We start from the raw sequence: 16,732 nt of genomic DNA on the forward strand, positions 1-16,732 counted from the left end.
TCTAGGAGCTAGGCAAGTTGTTCAAGACCAAAAGAATCCTATCTTCTCCCTGGCCACAGTTATTGGTTCAGAAATGGATGAGTACATGACACAAGGAGGGCCAGTGACATGAACGGAGAGGACTGCTGGGCACTCTTGGTCCAGAAGCTCTCTCACTCCTCTAAGATTCTGGAAACAAGCACCCTCAAACTGTTGATGGCTTCCCATAATCAAGAGAGGACTCTGGCCAGACGATAAAATTGACAGTAGAGAAGACAAAGTGGAGAAAAGCACAAAATTCAATCTTTGGCAACATCACTCAAACCAATCAACCCTAAAGCCCATCTGGTTTCTGAACTCTCAAGACACAGGATACAATAAAGTCACTATGCTTGTTTAAATCAATTTGACTTCAGTTTTCTGTTACTTGCAACAGCAGTCACTCTAAGCTGAAGAGCAATTCACAATACTAAAGGAGCTTAACAGACGAAGGTTTACTCAAGTTAGAGAAGGTAGCTCTTGAGTAAGCATTTCTTAAACTGAGATCAGAAGAATAATTAGGAAGGGAAGGAAGGGCACTCCAGGCAGCTGGACCAGCATCTGCAAAGGCCCCCAGGGTAGCGGGGAAAGAGGTGAGTACTAAAGAATGAAAAGCAGCAAGTGAAAAAGAAAAAGCAGCAAGTGACATGGGATGGAGAAGTGGGTAAGTGCTATACTCATCAGGGTCTCACAGGCTGTGCTAAGGAATTAGACTTCATCCAAAAAGTGCTGCAGGTTTTTGCAGAGAAGGTGGCATAAAAATTACTGTCTATAGTGTGGTGACATTAATTCACATATACCTAAGGAACATACCTGACCACCAGTACTATAATGAACATTTAATTTTCAAATAGCTTTCAAGACAACAGAAAAATTTCAGGAAACACTGTAACTTGACACACGTGGAATCTCCTCTACCAAGTTAACAGAAGGGCATCCAGACAGCTTGGCAGTTCTAGTGAACCACACTTATGTCCTGACATGTGTTAATCCAGGAGAGTTTACTTGGAAATTATTTGAAGACATGGGCTCTACAAATGAAAGCTGACAGTAATTATCAACCAGCCCAGCTCTCACGGTGCGCTGAAGCCAAGGGTGTCAGTGGGATTCCTAACGGGGCTCACTGTCAGGAATGCCCAGGCACATGTGCTTGTCTCAAAGTGCTCCAAGACTGGAAATAAATAACAATGTGCTTATCTCAAAACGTCAAGAAACAGCTGCCTGCTAAGCTTTTTTTATTTAATGACTGCTTCATTTTACTTTCCCCTGCACTGCAGAATTCCAGGAATTACTAAAAAAATATAATTCTCCCAAAAAACTCATCTTCATTAACTGAAGCTAACTGTTTTACTCTCTGCCAATATTACTGCAATCCATTTCACAGAAGACAGGCTTTTATTACTCTCAAATATTGTTAGTTAACTCAAACTCACAATTACACATACAGATTACAGGTCTGCCAGGCTGAAGTGTTTCAATTGTGCTCAGAAAATAAATGTTTACATTGAAAAGTTACAAAATATTAAATCATGTAATTCACTGTAATAGCAAAGAAATCATTAATTCTCTGTATATCTATTGTTTATAACAGTCTACAGTATACTATCGATGGTATGTATCGTCCTCTGAGAGATAGTTAACATCACAGATCACAGTACTGCATATCTTAAGACATTGACCTGGTATTTTTCCAGTAATTAGCAAAATGTTGGCTGTTTTTTGTAAACCGACTCAACACTGCAAATCCTAAATGTTTTCTGTAAACAACCTACTGACCTGAACAAACAAGAGATGGTGGCTAATACTCTCATTCAAAGAAGTCAATCAGAACTTGAAATATGTCACTAGAAAAATTACTAAAATAAGATATTGCTAAACAGCATGAAAAGGACTCTCCTTTATTCTTTTTGATTATTTTTTTTATTATACTTTAAGTTCTAGGGTACATGTGCACAACGTGCAGGTTTTTACATATGTACACATATGCCATGTTGGTGTGCTGCACCCATTAACACGTCTTTTACATTAGGTATATCTCCTAATGCTATCCCTCCCCCCTCCCCCACCATGACAGGCCCTGGTGTGTGATGTTCCCCATCCTGTGTCCAAGTGTTCTCATTGTTCAATTCCCACCTATGAGTGAGAACATGCAGTGTTTGGTTTTCTGTCCATGATAGTTTGCTCAGAATGATGGTTTGCAGCTTCATCCATGTCCCTACAAAGGACATGAACTCATCCCTTTTTATGACTGCATAGTATTCCATGGTGTATATGTGCCACATTTTCTTTTTTTTTTTTTTTTTTTTTTTTTGAGACGGAGTCTCACTTTGTGGTCCAGGCTGAAGTGCAGTGGCCGGATCTCAGCTCACTGCAAGCTCCGCCTCCCGGGTTTACGCCATTCTCCTGCCTCAGCCTCCCGAGTAGCTGGGACTACAGGCACCCGCCACCTCGCCCGGCTAGTTTTTTGTATTTTTTAGTAGAGACGGGGTTTCACCGTGTTAGCCAGGATGGTCTCGATCTCCTGACCTCGTGATCCGCCCGTCTCGGCCTCCCAAAGTGCTGGGATTACAGGCTTGAGCCACCGCGCCCGGCCAATGCCACATTTTCTTAATCCAGTCTATCATTGATGGACATTTGGGCTGGTTCCAAGTCTTTGTTATTGTGAATAGTGCCGCAATAAACATACGTGCACATCTGTCTTTATAGCAGCATGATTTATAATCCTTTGGGTATATACCCAGTAATGGGATGGCTGGGTCAAATGCTATTTCTAGCTCTCATACCTAGGAATCCAACTTACAAGGGATGTGAAGGACCTCTTCAAGGAGAACTACAAACTACTGCTCAACGAAATAAAAGAGGACACAAACAAATGGAAGAACATTCCATGCTCATGGATAGGAAGAATCAATATCGTGAAAACAGCCACACTGCCCAAGGTAATTTATAGATTCAATGCCATCCCCATCAAGCTACCAACGACGCTCTTCACAGAATTGGAAAAAACTACTTTAAAGTTCATATGGAACCAAAAAAGAGCCCACATTGCCAAGACAATCCTAAGCCAAAAGAACAATGCTGGTGGCATCACACTACCTGACTTCAAACTATACGACAAAGCTACAGTAACCAAAACAGCATGGTACTGGTACCAAAATAGAGATACAGACCAATGGTACAGAACAGAGCCCTCAGAAATAATACCACACATCTACAACCATCTGCTCTTTGACAAACCTGACAAAAACAAGAAATGGGGACAGGATTCCCTATTTAATAAATGGTGTGGGGAAAACTGGCTAGCCATATGTAGAAAGCTGAAACTGGATCCCTTCCTTACACCTTATACAAAAATTAATTCAAGATGGATTAAAGACTTTTAAATGTTAGACCTAAAACCATAAAAACCCTAGAAGAAAACCTAGGCAATACCATTCAGGACATAGGCATGGGCAAGGACTTCATGTCTAAAACACCAAAAGCAATGGCAACATAAGCCAAAATTTACAAATGAGATCTAACTAAACTAAAAAGCTTCTGCACAGCAAAAGAAACTACCATCAGAGTGAACAGGCAACCTACAGAATGGGAGAAAATTTTTGCAATCTACCCATCTGACAAAGGGCTAATATCCAAAATCTACAAAGAACTTAAACAAATTTACAAGAAAAAATCAACCCCGTTAAAAAGTGGGCAAAGGATATGAACAGATACTCTCAAAAGAAGACATTTATGCAGCCAATAGACACATGAAAAAATGTTCATCATCACTGGCCATCAGAGAAATGCAAATCAAAACCACAATGAGATACCATCTCACACCAGTTAGAATGGCGATCATTAAAAAGTAAAGAAACAACAGGTGGTGGAGAGGACATGGAGAAACAGGAACACTTTTATACTGTTGGTGGGAGTGTAAACTAGTTCAACCATTGTGGAAGACAGTGTGGCGATTTTTTTTTTTTTTTTTTTGAGACGGAGTCTCACTCTGTCTCCCAGGCTGGAGTGCAGTGGCGCAAACTGGGCTCACTGAAAGCTCCGCCTCCCAGGTTCACACCATTCTCCTGCCTCAGCCTCTGGAGTAGCTGGGACTAAAGGCGCCCGCCACCACACCTGGCTAATTTTTTTTGTATTTTTTCAGTAGAGACGGGGTTTCACTGTGTTAGCCAAGATGGTCTCGATCTCCTGACCTCATGATCCACCCGCCTCGGCCTCCCAAAGTGCTGGGATTACAGGCGTGAGCCACTGCGCCCAGCCTGTACTCTTCTTTTCATGGCAAAGCTCCTAGAAGAGAGAAAACAAATTCTAAATAAATAATAGCTATCATTACAATAAGCTGTAGCTAGTTTGATTAACGAATCATTCTAAAATATCCAGACAATATGAAAGCATTATTCCTAAAATACTGGTCCCTCATAAGCATCAAGAAAGAAATAATGAAAGTTATCTATAACTGATTACAACAAATCACACTGTCAAAGAATTCTCATGTTGGTCAGGGTTTGTCGTATGAAAAGACGGTTTCTTTCCTTTACAATGAAAGGAAGTAATGTGGTTTTTTTTTTAAATAAAAAAGAAAACCTCTAGAAATAACTGACATTTGATATACTTTACACAAAATAAATTGTCAATTTTATTGTTACTGCCCACAAATATGGGAACCCTTCGCCTCCAATCAATGAAGCTAGAGTGTCTAGTTGCAACATATCATAGCCTTCAAGATTTCTCAAAACAGAGAACAGATTTTCATAAGTATATCTGAAAAGAGCTTCTACAGAAATGCGAGTCTCAGAAAATCCCCCAAGAGGAAATGTCTCACATACACACATAAATAGACAACCTAAAAAAGCACTAAGTCTTTTCAAAGAAATGTTAATAGAATAAAATGTAAATTTATCTTAAATAACTAAAAAGCTAGTATAAAATCAACACTTGAGATTCCCAGAATATTTATAATATTTCCAATACAAACCGGTTAGCTTTACAAATAAGTGAGAATCCAACTAAATTAAAATTCAAATATGACTAAAATTTACCCATGTTATCCAAGAAAAATCAAAAAACTTCAAATTCCTGAAGCCGGTGCTTTATCCGTGAAGCAGTGTTGCATCATAGCTAGACAGATCACATCTCAGGGCAAGGCCCACCCTAGCTACTTTCCAGTTGTCTGGCCCTGGCTAAATAAACTCTCAGCTTCAGCTTCAGCTTCATTTTTTTTTTCTTTATTTTATTTTATTTTATTTTATTGAGATGGGGTCTCGCTATGTTTCCCAGGCTGGCCTCAAACTCCCAACCTCAAGTGATCCTCCCGCCTTGGCCTTCCACAGTGCTGGGATTACAGATGTGAGCCAACACACCTGGGCAGCTTCACTTATCTTAAATGGAGATCACAGCTCTTCCATCAGGTCATGGAAAGATTAACTCAAGTCCTATCAGGATTCAGCTCATCTCGTGCGTAAAACATAGGAAAGCCGATGTATTAACTTTCCACGGGATCTCCCTGTTCTCACCCTCATGCACTCTACAGCTCTGGCCAAAGCCTTCTGCAGGTTATGATTGTTTTTTCTTAGATCTCAACCAGGGTTTCTCCTTCATCCTTTCAAAGTAAAGGGCTAGAGTAGCCATCTTACAACCACACTCACACATTTAAATCCTTCCATTCCTTTCAAGGCCCAGGAAAAACTTAAATCCTCTCAAGCCCAACATAAACACTACCACCTCCATGAAGCCCCCTAATTCCTTCAGGTCAATGTTTCTCAGCCCTGGCTATTCCCAGTCATGGAGGGAATTTTTTAAAAAATTAAACAAAATTCTCTGAAGCCTGGGCCTTAGCCATGCTGTTGGTCTGAGGTGTGGCCCAAGCATCAGGGAAGGAAGTAACCTCTCCTTGCACGGAGACCCCACAACACTTCACCAGCCCTTTCATTGCAGCACTTTGTACAGGATGGTGGAAAACTTATTGTAGTTTTTACCATTAAAAGTAACGGTCAAAACCGCAGCTACTTTGGCACCAACCTAATACTTAATTTTAATCATATACAAATGCATTTAAACTATAAAGTTCTGGAAAACAGGATCAGTGTTTGATTTATATATCGCCCTCAAGTTACCACAAGTACAATAACTTGAATTGCTAGGCTGCCAGCTATCTCCTGAATGCACAGGTAAATAAATAACATTTCAGTGCCCCTGGAATATAGGATTCAAATTCATGATTTGAAACAAAAGGTTATCAGTACCCAAATAAATAAATAATCTCCATTTCAACAGCTCAGCTGTTAAATTCTACTTATATGACTCAGCCAATGCATAAGGGAAAAAATAATTTATTCCAGAAAGAGACACAACATCGCTAAAATAAAGCTAGTACAGGGCTAAACACTTCAGTGCTCCCTCCCTTCCCACCTCCTACCATTCTAAAACACTTACAGTTCTCTAAATAGATCAAACACCCTTCTTCCTCCATGCTTGGAATATACACTGCAATCTTCAACCACATTCCTCAACTGGCTCTTACTTCTCATTCTGGAAACACCTTCTACGATGGAAAGCCTTCCCTTAGGTGAAAGTCCTGGCTCAGTATTCCTCTTCTGTATTCCTTTAGTGTTTGCTAATATTACTCATATCACAGCAACTGTCAAAAATAAATTACTGGCCAAGTGCCATGACTCACAACTATAATCTGAGCTCTTTGGGAGGCCAAGACAGGAGAGGCACTGAGGAGTTTGAGACCACCCTGGACATCATAGTGAAATCTCATCTCTACCAGAAAAAAAAAAAAAAAAAACTTAAAAATGTGTGAGGCACGGTGGCATGAGCCTATAGGCCCAGCTACTCAGGAGGCTGAGACAGGAAAATCACTTCAGCACGGGAGTTTGAAGTTACGACGAGATACGATCGCACCACTGCACTCCAGCTTAGTAAACAGAGCGAGGCCCTGTCTCTGTAAAATAAATTATTGTTTGGCTTATCTAGTCACGTACAAGTTTCTTAGGGGTGGGGAGGCTCTCATCACTGTAACTATATCGTCTTATATAACATATGGTACTCATGGGCTGGGCGCGGTGGCTTGCGCCTGTAATCCCCACACTTTGGGAGGCCCAGGCAGGTGGATCACCAGAGCTCAGGGGTTCAAGACAAGCCTGGACAACATGGTGAAACTCCATCTCTACTGAAAATACAAAAAATTTGCCGGGCAAGATTGCACTATTGCACTCTAGCCTGAGCAACAAGAGTGACACTCTGTCTCAAAAAAAAAAAAAAGAAAAGAAAAGAAAAGAAAAGAAAAACCATAACCTATAGTACTCAGGAAGTGTTCAATAAATGCTGAAGGAATGAATTAATGAGGAAAAAGGCTGCAGTTTGTTCATCTGTACAAACGAATGAGTTGGTATCTAAGGTCTTTCCCCTTCATGTTCTATTAAAATGAAGGATCAATGTATAATACTTGGATTCATGTGTGGTGTAGAATAGAATAATTTCTTTTTTCTTTTTTTTTTTTTTTTTTTGGTAGACAGGGTCTCACTCTATTGCCCAGGCTACAGTGCAGTAGTGTGATCATGGCACAATGCAGCCTCAACCTCCAGGGCTCAAGCAATCCTCCCACCTCAGCCTCCCAAGTAGCTGGGACTACAGGCACATGCCACTACACCCAGCTAATTCTTGTATTTTTTGTGTAGAGATGAGGTTTCGCTATGATGTATTTTTTGTATAGATGGGGTTTTGCCATGTTGCCCAGGCTAGTCTCAAACTCCTGGGCTCAAGCAATCCATTTACCTCAGCCTCCGAAAGTGCTGGGATTACAGGTGTGAGCCACCATGCCCAGCTGAATAATTTCTAAATAATACCATAAATTACTACTACTATACAAATTTTACTTTATATATCATTTTGATATTTAAGCTTAAGGACAGAAAATTGTTGTTACACTGTTTATTATGATTAGAGAAATTTCTCTTCACAAAGCATTAAGTGGTCATTGACAACCCTAATTTTAATAGAAGGTAATAAATGATCTTACATAAAGAACTACAGGTAGTCGGTAACTTTCGATAAACGAATACTAAAGAAATTTTTATGTTTTGATGCCTAAATGGTACCTCCTACTTTACAGATATTCGCTAAGAAAAATTTCAACCCAGAATAGAATGCATATTAAAGGACATATGTGTAAGGTCCATTCTTCAGCTTCTGGCCCAATTCTACTTACAATCTCAAATAGAGTTTTTTTTGTTTTGTTTTGTTTTATGTAATCTCTGCAGTGAAGATGTGCAAAAGTGAGATGTAGCTTCAGAATGATTATTTTCTTTTAGTTTCTCCAGGCAATGATGTCCAACACATTGGTAAACCATTTTAAATAAAATAATGAGGTATTTTTGTGAAGATTTGGCTCAGAATTAACCGGGAAGCTATCACTTTCCTAACTGCAACCATTGCTCGTACTAATGGAGGACTAAGCTACCCAAACTATTTAAACTATACATATTTATTTGGAAAAGTTTTATTTGATTACAACAAAGTTGAGTCATTTAGATATACCATATACATTAATGATTAAATTCCTTGATAATTAGGTAGAAACAATTGTATATAGTTATTCCAACTTTACTCTCAAAAGCAAAATATAAATAACATAATCCTTGCTATTTTTAAACAAGCCAAAATAATCTTCAAGTTTTTCCTTTTCACTCTGATAGCATTCTCTATCAGCAACTTGCATTAATGTTGCAGCTTTAAGGTGCCGCATATCATTTCATATCACCAGCACACAACAGTGTATCAAGAGAAATCAGCTCTGAATCTTACTCTGTAACAATGTGCAATTGCCTTGGTCTTGGATCCTTTAAGAAATACCAAAGGGAAAACTCAAAAAAGTCTTTTCAATAAACCCGAGGGTAGATTTGCTCAACGACCTGACCAACCAGGAAGTAACAGAAGTTTTGCTATCCTGTTGAAAAAAAAACAAAAAAACAAAAACAAAATCACAGACATGAGATTGTCAAGAAGTCAGGGAGGAGACTTAAAGGTATCTTAATGAAAGTATTTTCTCTTCAGTGCCTTTTAAAAAATGTCACTGCATCAGGATTAATAAGAATATCTGGATGCAAGGACACCAGGTTGCAAGTACACTAAAGAATGGTAAGGTCAGAGAAGTGTTTCCTGCCTTTAAAGTTCCTGAAAATAGAGGCTAGGCGTGGTGGCTCACACCTGTAATCCCAGCACTTTGGGAGGTTGAGGCAGGCGAATCACAAGGTCAGGAGTTCGAGACCAGCCTGACCAACATGGTGAAACCCCGTATCTACTAAAAATACAAAAATTAGCTCGGCGCGCGCCTGTAATCCCAGCTATTCGGGAGGCTGAGGCAGGAGAATAGCTTGAACCCGGGACGCGAAGGTTGCAGTGAGTCCGAGATCCTGCCACTGCACTCCAGCCTGGGCGACGGAGAGAGACTCCATCTCAAAAAAATAAATAAATAAATAAAAGGGAAAAAAAAGTTCCTGAAAATATAAAGTTGCTTAGATATACAGCAAGTTTATCGTTTTAAAACCAAATACACTAAAGCAGATGAGAACACAACCGTGACCAAGCGGTTGGGAGAAAGATGGATTTTAATGCAAAGTTGTTTTGTTTTTATGCATAAGGTACTCCTCGCTGTGCTCGAGTGCGGAAAGGTGGGGTTCTTCCTAAGGTTGATTACATAAAGCAAGATTCCAAAAACAAGAAAAGTGCTTTGCAAACACAGTAACTAGAACTGGCTGAAGCTTCCAGCGTCCAGTCCCATGCTCAAAGATCAGAAAAAGCAACTTTATCCACCACTTTAATAAAATGATTCAAAAAAGTTGAAGTCTTCTGAAGAAAGCCATGGTTGAAAACTTGCTCCGCTTCTTGGAGAACGCCTAAAGCCCTAACGGGCTCAAATTATTCTCCAAAGTCTAGAGCCCAAGCTGCATTTTACGCATTTATTAGACTACAAAACCACGGGGACTCTTCACTCAAAAGCAAAAACACATCCGGAAAGAGGAAAAAATCCACGGCCAATGTAACCCCCTAACCACACGAACCGCCCACGTCCTACCCCAGGCTGCAACGAGGTCGGCACTCACCCACCGCTCGCCCGGGAAACCCAGACCCAGGTATTTCAAAATCAGAAGCACGGCAGGCTCGTTGGCTCTCACGGGCAAGAATCTTAAACCCCAACTTCAGAGATACCCGTGCACGCTGGGCGCTGCCATTTTGACAGAAAGCGGGCCTTGCCCCGGAGGCCCCTACGCAGGTCGCCCTGAGCAGAGCCGGAGTGCCACGGAACCCCTGTCTCATCACCTCCACACCCAGACGTCGCATCCCCCGGCCCAAGGAATGCCAATAAATCCCACCCTGCCGACCATGATCGGGCGAAGTTAAGTCACCCTTGAAATCCCGCAAGGTCTCTCAGGCAGCGGCGAGGGCGGCCGCCGCCAGCGTGGGCGGGGCTGTCAGGGGCGGGGCGTCGACGCGGCGGCCTTCGGTAACCCGGGCAACGCGGCCTTCTAAAGGCACAAAGGGGCGCTGCGCCCCGAAACACAAATGTCTCCGCCAAAACCCCAGACGGTTCGCAAAGGCTCTCCGTGATGCAACTGCACGTCCCTCGAATGCCCGGACCCCCAATATCCGTCCCCCAGGAGCTTGGCTGGATGCACGGGCGGCCGGGCCTCTTATTTTCTCCCCCTCCGGCCGCGTGGAGATGCTGCTGGATCCCGAGCCTCCCGGCGGGGGCGGAGGCGGGAGCGGGGCGGGGCGGAGGCATCTCCCTCCTTGCACCGCCCCTTTAGCTGCCCCGAGCCCTGCCTTCGCCCGCCCCCGAAGCGGCGCAGGACGCCCGGCGCGGTCTGCGGTCCGCAGGGCTGCCGGCTTAGGCTTAGGACCGGCCCGCTGGCAAGGTCGAGCCGCTGCATTTTATTTCGTGCGTGGTTTCTGCACAGGCTGGAGTTCCGAGGTTGGGTCGTACTTGGGACCTCGGCGAAGAGGACCCGTTAATTTTTTTTCTTTCCAAAATGGCAGCCTCCAGTCGCGCACAAGTGTTAGATCTGTACCGGGCGATGCTGAGAGAGAGCAAGCGTTTCAGCTCCTACAATTACAGGTGACCCAGCGGGCACCGGGGACCGGGGGCCAGGGGCCGGGGACCGGGGATGTGGGTTGCCGTGGAATGTCCCCGGGAACTGGGAACCACTGTCCTGCGCCGGCGTCCGCGAGGCAAGGACCGGGCTCCGCCATCGAAAAGCGTGCTCCTACCTACAGGTGTGGCCTCTGAGACCTCGGGGAGGAGCCCTTGTTTCTATCAGGGAAGACGTTCGTGTCCTGTGACGCTTTCCCCCTAACGACTATCTTGGTAGTTGTTCTAGGAGCATAATTAGTGTTATGTTTCTGCAGAAGAGAAAAAAAGGATGGAAATCAGCCATTGGTGAAGTTAAGGCCAATATGTTGCATATGTAAAACTTCCCTTGAGCTGGAAGAGTTGAGAGTGGAAGTGGCCAGTGAGTTGCACACAGCGACAAAGCTGAAGGCACACTTTAGCACCTCCCTAAAATTTCCTGGGTGTCGTAATGAGTTCTTTTGGTTGCAAGAATCAAATCCATTCTATTTAGGGTACGGTGGAAACGTGTAGCGGTAAAGGAAAAAGCGTCTCAAGCTTTAGAGCTGAAACAGTTTATCCTGGCTCACCAGACAGAGATCCCACTTCCTGGACCTTGACAGCAGAATACTGAGGGCCTAAACTCTTACATCGTTAATATAACACATTCACTTTTTCCCACGCCTCCCCATTTCCCTATTTGCCTATGAGTCTTTTATTGTTACTTTTTGTATGTTTTTTGTAATTCAGAACCTCTGCTTTCACAGTGTTGCTGGTTGTGACCCATCATTTTCTTATGGATTCTCTCTGCATTTTTTTTAGGTTTGTTTTTTGTTTTGTTTTGTTTTTACTAACTACCTGCTCCTCTCTGAGTTTGAGCCATATTCCCATGAGAAAGAATCTGATTGGATCAACTCACCTCTTTACCCCAAGGCCCCCTTAGGTGACTGGCCAGACTGTGGATTGGATGTCATAAGAGCAGAGCCTACCCTTGGAACACACCTGGTTAGGTAGGCCGCGCTCCACCAGGTGTGTGAGCTGGCAGGCCCTGAGATGGGTCTGCCCAGTACAACCTCGGTCAGAGGACAGGAACACTAAGCCTCTTCAGCAATGATTCTCAAATTTTTAGAAACCTGCCTAGAAAATGTACTCACCCTGCAAATTTGAAAACAGCATCTGTGTCATGCCACTGAGGTTGTATCCACCCAGTTAAGTGGTAAAATTTCATGGGAGAGAATGATTTTACTTAATGACTTTGACTCTGGAGGATAAAGAGTGTAAAAATAGGCATACTGGTGGAACTTTAGCAAGAATTAACCAAACATCTAGCATCAAGTACTTAACCAAGTCTGTTGAGGAAACACATGAAATATGCAAGTTAAATAAATAGAAAGCATTTGATTTCACCATAGTCTGGAGTAAGATAGTTTGTCATAAAGCTTACTCAGGATACACAAGGACTTGGAATCAGTAGGCAGTTCACACTGGCAGTGAGAGTCTTACGTGAGAGCACGTAGGAAAGTCAAGGTGGAGCCCTCGAAGACTATAACTTGGACAAGTTATTCAATCTCCGTATTTCAGTTTTCTTGTTTATGAAATAGACTGTTGGACTAGACAATCTCTAAGGACCCTTCCATTTCTGAAATTCTGTTTGGAAATGATTTATGAGCAAATGAGGCCCAAGTGTTTTCAAATGAGTAATTGCCAACTGAAGAGGAAAATCATTCAAACTTTAGGAAAATCATTCAAGGCTGTACCTGAAAGGCAGCAAATTGAAAATGGGTTTCAGTATGGGCAACTGTAAGATCATATGCGTTCAGAAAATAATTGTTCAAATTATACTTTATAAGCATATACTTTTAAGCTAAATTTATTATCCAAATATAAATATATTATCCAAAGGAGTCTGGTAATCATTTTATACTGTTGCCTGAGATCATGGACCTAAAAACCTAGATACCTGCTACTATTACCTCCCTAGATAAACTTACTTGTTATAAAATATGCCTTTCTTTTACATTAAGGCTGTGTCTTGTGAATTTCAAGAACAGTCCCTTCGTCCTTTCTAATCTCAGCAGCTGTTTGTCACTAATGGCAAATCAATGGCAACACAACATCCACTATCAATTCTGTGTGCCACTGCTATCTTATGTTCTTCACGTCTATTAACACATTTGTTTTGACAATAATCTTGTGAGGTAGGTACTATTTTTATTACCCTGTAAGGCAGCTGAGGCACAGGGAGGTTAAGTTACCTATCAAAACTAACACAGGTAGTGCTGAATAAGTAATCAAAAGTAGACTAGTAAACATTTTTTAATGACCTGCGAATTGTGGTGCCTAAAGTAATTGGAGTAGTGAACTAAATACTTTGGAACTCGCTTGCAAGACCTATAATACAGGCCACTTTTTGATAGCAGGAGCCCTGTCTGCTCCTCCAGTCTCAGCCCAAGTCCCACATGTGCATCCTGTCCTCTGTCATCATCTGTTGCAGTTTCCTAAATGTGCCACGTCCTCTTGGACCTCCAGGCCTTTGCAAGTACTGTTCTATCCAGCGGGACCTTTATCCTGTCTAGAGTGCCTCCTCTTCCTTCAAGATTCAGCTCAATTGTGACCTTCTCTGAACAAAAGTTTTCCCAACTCTCTTCATCCCACAGCCTCCATTCCCATCCCTCCCGCCACCCAAATAGGTCTCATTGCTGTGTGACATTTTGTAGAAGCATACTTTGCCCAGTGCTATCCCATACCTGGGTTAGCAGTCCCCAACCTTCTTGGCACCAGGAAACAATTTCATGGAAAATGACTTTTCCATGGACCGGGTCAAGGGAGGGTTTCAGGATGAAACTGTTCCACCTCAGATCATCAGACATTAGATTCTCACAAGGAGCATGCAACCTACGTCACTTGCATGCACAGTTCACAATAGGTGCACCTACGAGAATCTAATGCCGCAGCTGATCTGACAGGAGATGGTGCTCAGGCCATGATGCACACTTACGTACCACTCAATTGCTGTGTGGCCTGGTTCCTAACGGGCCACAGACCAGTACTGACAGGTTTGTGGCCCCAGGGTTGGGGACCTCTGCTATACCAGGCCCTGGAGAGAGAAAGTTGAGATTTTTGAGCTAAGCTAGGGACCTGTTATCAATGACTTTACAGGCCTATGTGGGACACAGGTACAGAGATAGTTATCACAGACTGGGTTAAGTGCTGTGACAGAAGGATGCACAGGGTGTAGAATCTAGAAGGCCTCCCAAGGGGTGACGTTGAATCAAAGGCATGAAGCAGCATGGTGTGCTCAGGCAGGCAAACAGCACAGCACTGCCAGAGAGATAAGTATGATACAGGGGGTGACAGGAAGGCACTGAGGTTGGAGAGGGCCACTGATTTGAGGGTCTGGGGGCTGTGCTGAGGACCCTGGATTTAACCCTTAGCTCACAGGCAGCCACTAACATGACGTGACCAGGTTTGCGTTTTTTGATAGATCACTCTGGCAGCATTGTAGAAGATGATTTTGAGGGGCCAAGGACATCAAATGGGAGTTGATTACAGCAGTGCAGAGTAGAGATTAGGACGCTAGTAAGGACCGGAATAGTGGAAGATAGAGAAAAATGTTGTATTTGAGAAATCATTACAAGGGAAAATTGTTAGAACTTGAATGATTGGATTGAGGACTAAGGAAGAAGAGAATCCAAGCAGAGTTTAGAATGGCATCCAGGTTTCTGGTGAAGCTAAAGCACAGAGAGGGTGAATTTAAACTTGCACATTTAACTGACTTAGGTAATGCAGAACTAGGTCTTGTGGAGAAAGGGTTTTTGAGTTCATTTTGAGGGTATCCTGGGTGTAAATTTCCCCTGGGATGCCCAGCAGAGGTGGTTAATCACAGGGCTCTGAGGCTCAGAGGAGTGGGCAGCACCGCAGTAGTCAGCAACAGCAGCTCTGTGTGACCCCGAGCAAGTCACATCACTCTCTGTTCTGCAGTTTCTTCATAAAATGAGAGTCATAATTGATCCGTCTCACACAGTGTAAAAAGGTCCTGAGACCAGTAAGTTTAAGAACCACATTTTTTTTTTCCAGTTGAAATCTTGCCCTTGTTGCCCAGGCTGGAGTGCAGTGGCGCGATCTTGGCTCACTGCGACCTCCACTTCCCGGGTTCAAGCGATTCTCCTGCCTCAGCCTCCCGAGTAGCTGGGATTACAGGCACCTGCCACTGTGCCTGGCTAATTTTTGTATTTTTAGTAGAGACGGGGTTTCAACATGTTGGCCAAGTTGGTCTTCAACTCCTGACCTCAGGTGATCTGCCCACGTCAGCCTCCCAAAGTGCTAGGATTACAGATGTGAGCCACCGCGCCTGGCCAAGAACCACATTCTTAAACTTTGTCTTCTTGGCTCTTCTTCAGCCAACTCCTTCAATTTTGATGTTCCCTAGAATAGCATCCGTAACCACTAATTTTCTCACCTTAAACTAGGATTTCTCAATCTTGGCATGACCAACCTTTTGGGCCAGCTAATTCTTTGTTAATGGGGGCTGTAGTCAGCACCACCGTTGTGAGTTAATGCACATCAAGTACTTAGGATAGTCCCTGGTGCAGAATAGGTACTTGATAAGTGGAATTATCACCGTAAGTCAAATTAAAACCTAGATATTAGATGAATTATCTAGGAATACTATTTAGGTTAGTAGTTCTCATCCTGGGGTGATTTTATTTGACAGTATCTGAAGACATTTTTGGTTGCCACAACTTGGAAAGGGGGTGCTAGGCGTCTGAGGCCAGGGATGCACGGGGGACGGTGTCTGAGGCTAGGGATGCACGGGGGATGGCGTCTGAGGCCAGGGATGCACGGGGGACAGCCCCCACTGACAAAGAATTAGCTGGCCCAAAGGGTTGGTCATGCCAAGATTGAGAAATCCTAGTTTAAGGTGAGAAAATTAGTGAGCTACAGATGCTATTCTAGGGAACATCAAAATTGAAGGAGCTGGCTGAAGAAGAGCCAAGAAGACAAAGTTTAAGAATGTGGTTCTTCAACTTAGCTGGTATTAGGCCTTTTTGAGGACCCCAAAAAGCTTTTGTGTATGTGGGACACGTTTATCGCATTAGAAAAAAAAAAAAAAAAAGCTTTTAAAAACACCTATTTTAAAATGACTAAATCCATTATCTTAAATAATACTTTTATGAAGAATAACCATTTTTCCTCCCCCTAAATTAGCAGATTGATAGTTTGACACTTGTGCACGTCTCTTTCATGTTTGGCTTAATAGAAGACAACTGGGTGCTTATATTTGTTGCTAACTACAATTTGTTGCTATATCACGTGTCACTTAGTATCTAATAACTTCCCCTGTATGCTCATAAGAGAATGCAATGTCTTCCTGATAACTATGAAAATAGTTTTCCTGGTGGATCCGTGAAAGGTCTCAGAGACCCCCGCCTGGTCTCTTGGCTAACTACTGCAGGGTTTAAGAAATGAGAGGAGACCAAGTAAAGAGTAGTGGTGTAGAAGTCAAGATAGTAATATGTTTGGGGAAGGTAGCTGTGGCCAGCAGTGTAGCTTGTCTAAGCAATATCCAGTTCATAAAGAGGGCAGTGTAGAGACCTCTGGTTCCAT

The 16,732-nt window shown here is 42.8% G+C and overlaps 2 protein-coding genes across 8 annotated transcripts in view; one reads left to right on the forward strand and one right to left on the reverse strand.

Moving 5' to 3' along the window:
• LOC105487359 (phenylalanyl-tRNA synthetase 2, mitochondrial) overlaps window positions 1-10,772 on the reverse strand; it is a 519,529-nt gene extending 508,757 nt beyond the window's left edge. Inside the window, exon 1 of one of the 5 annotated variants that reach the window (XM_011750809.3) lies at window positions 10,425-10,772. The gene's annotated coding sequence lies outside the window, so the exon portion shown is untranslated. Of the gene's footprint in view, window positions 1-10,121; window positions 10,343-10,391 lie in introns of those variants that run through there. The other 4 variants (XM_071097683.1, XM_011750808.3, XM_071097686.1 and 1 more) reach the window with 4 other exon arrangements.
• LOC105487361 (LYR motif containing 4) overlaps window positions 10,758-16,732 on the forward strand; it is a 149,887-nt gene continuing 143,912 nt past the window's right edge. For all 3 annotated transcript variants that reach the window (XM_024794637.2, XM_011750812.2, XM_071097688.1), the window contains exon 1: window positions 10,758-11,134. In XM_024794637.2, coding sequence (XP_024650405.1) covers window positions 11,049-11,134 — 86 coding nt within the window. In that variant the 5' untranslated portion in view covers window positions 10,758-11,048. The remainder of the gene's footprint in view (window positions 11,135-16,732) is intronic.

The sequence above is a fragment of the Macaca nemestrina genome, chromosome 5, assembly GCF_043159975.1.
Source record: "Macaca nemestrina isolate mMacNem1 chromosome 5, mMacNem.hap1, whole genome shotgun sequence".
Lineage (NCBI taxonomy): Eukaryota > Metazoa > Chordata > Mammalia > Primates > Cercopithecidae > Macaca > Macaca nemestrina.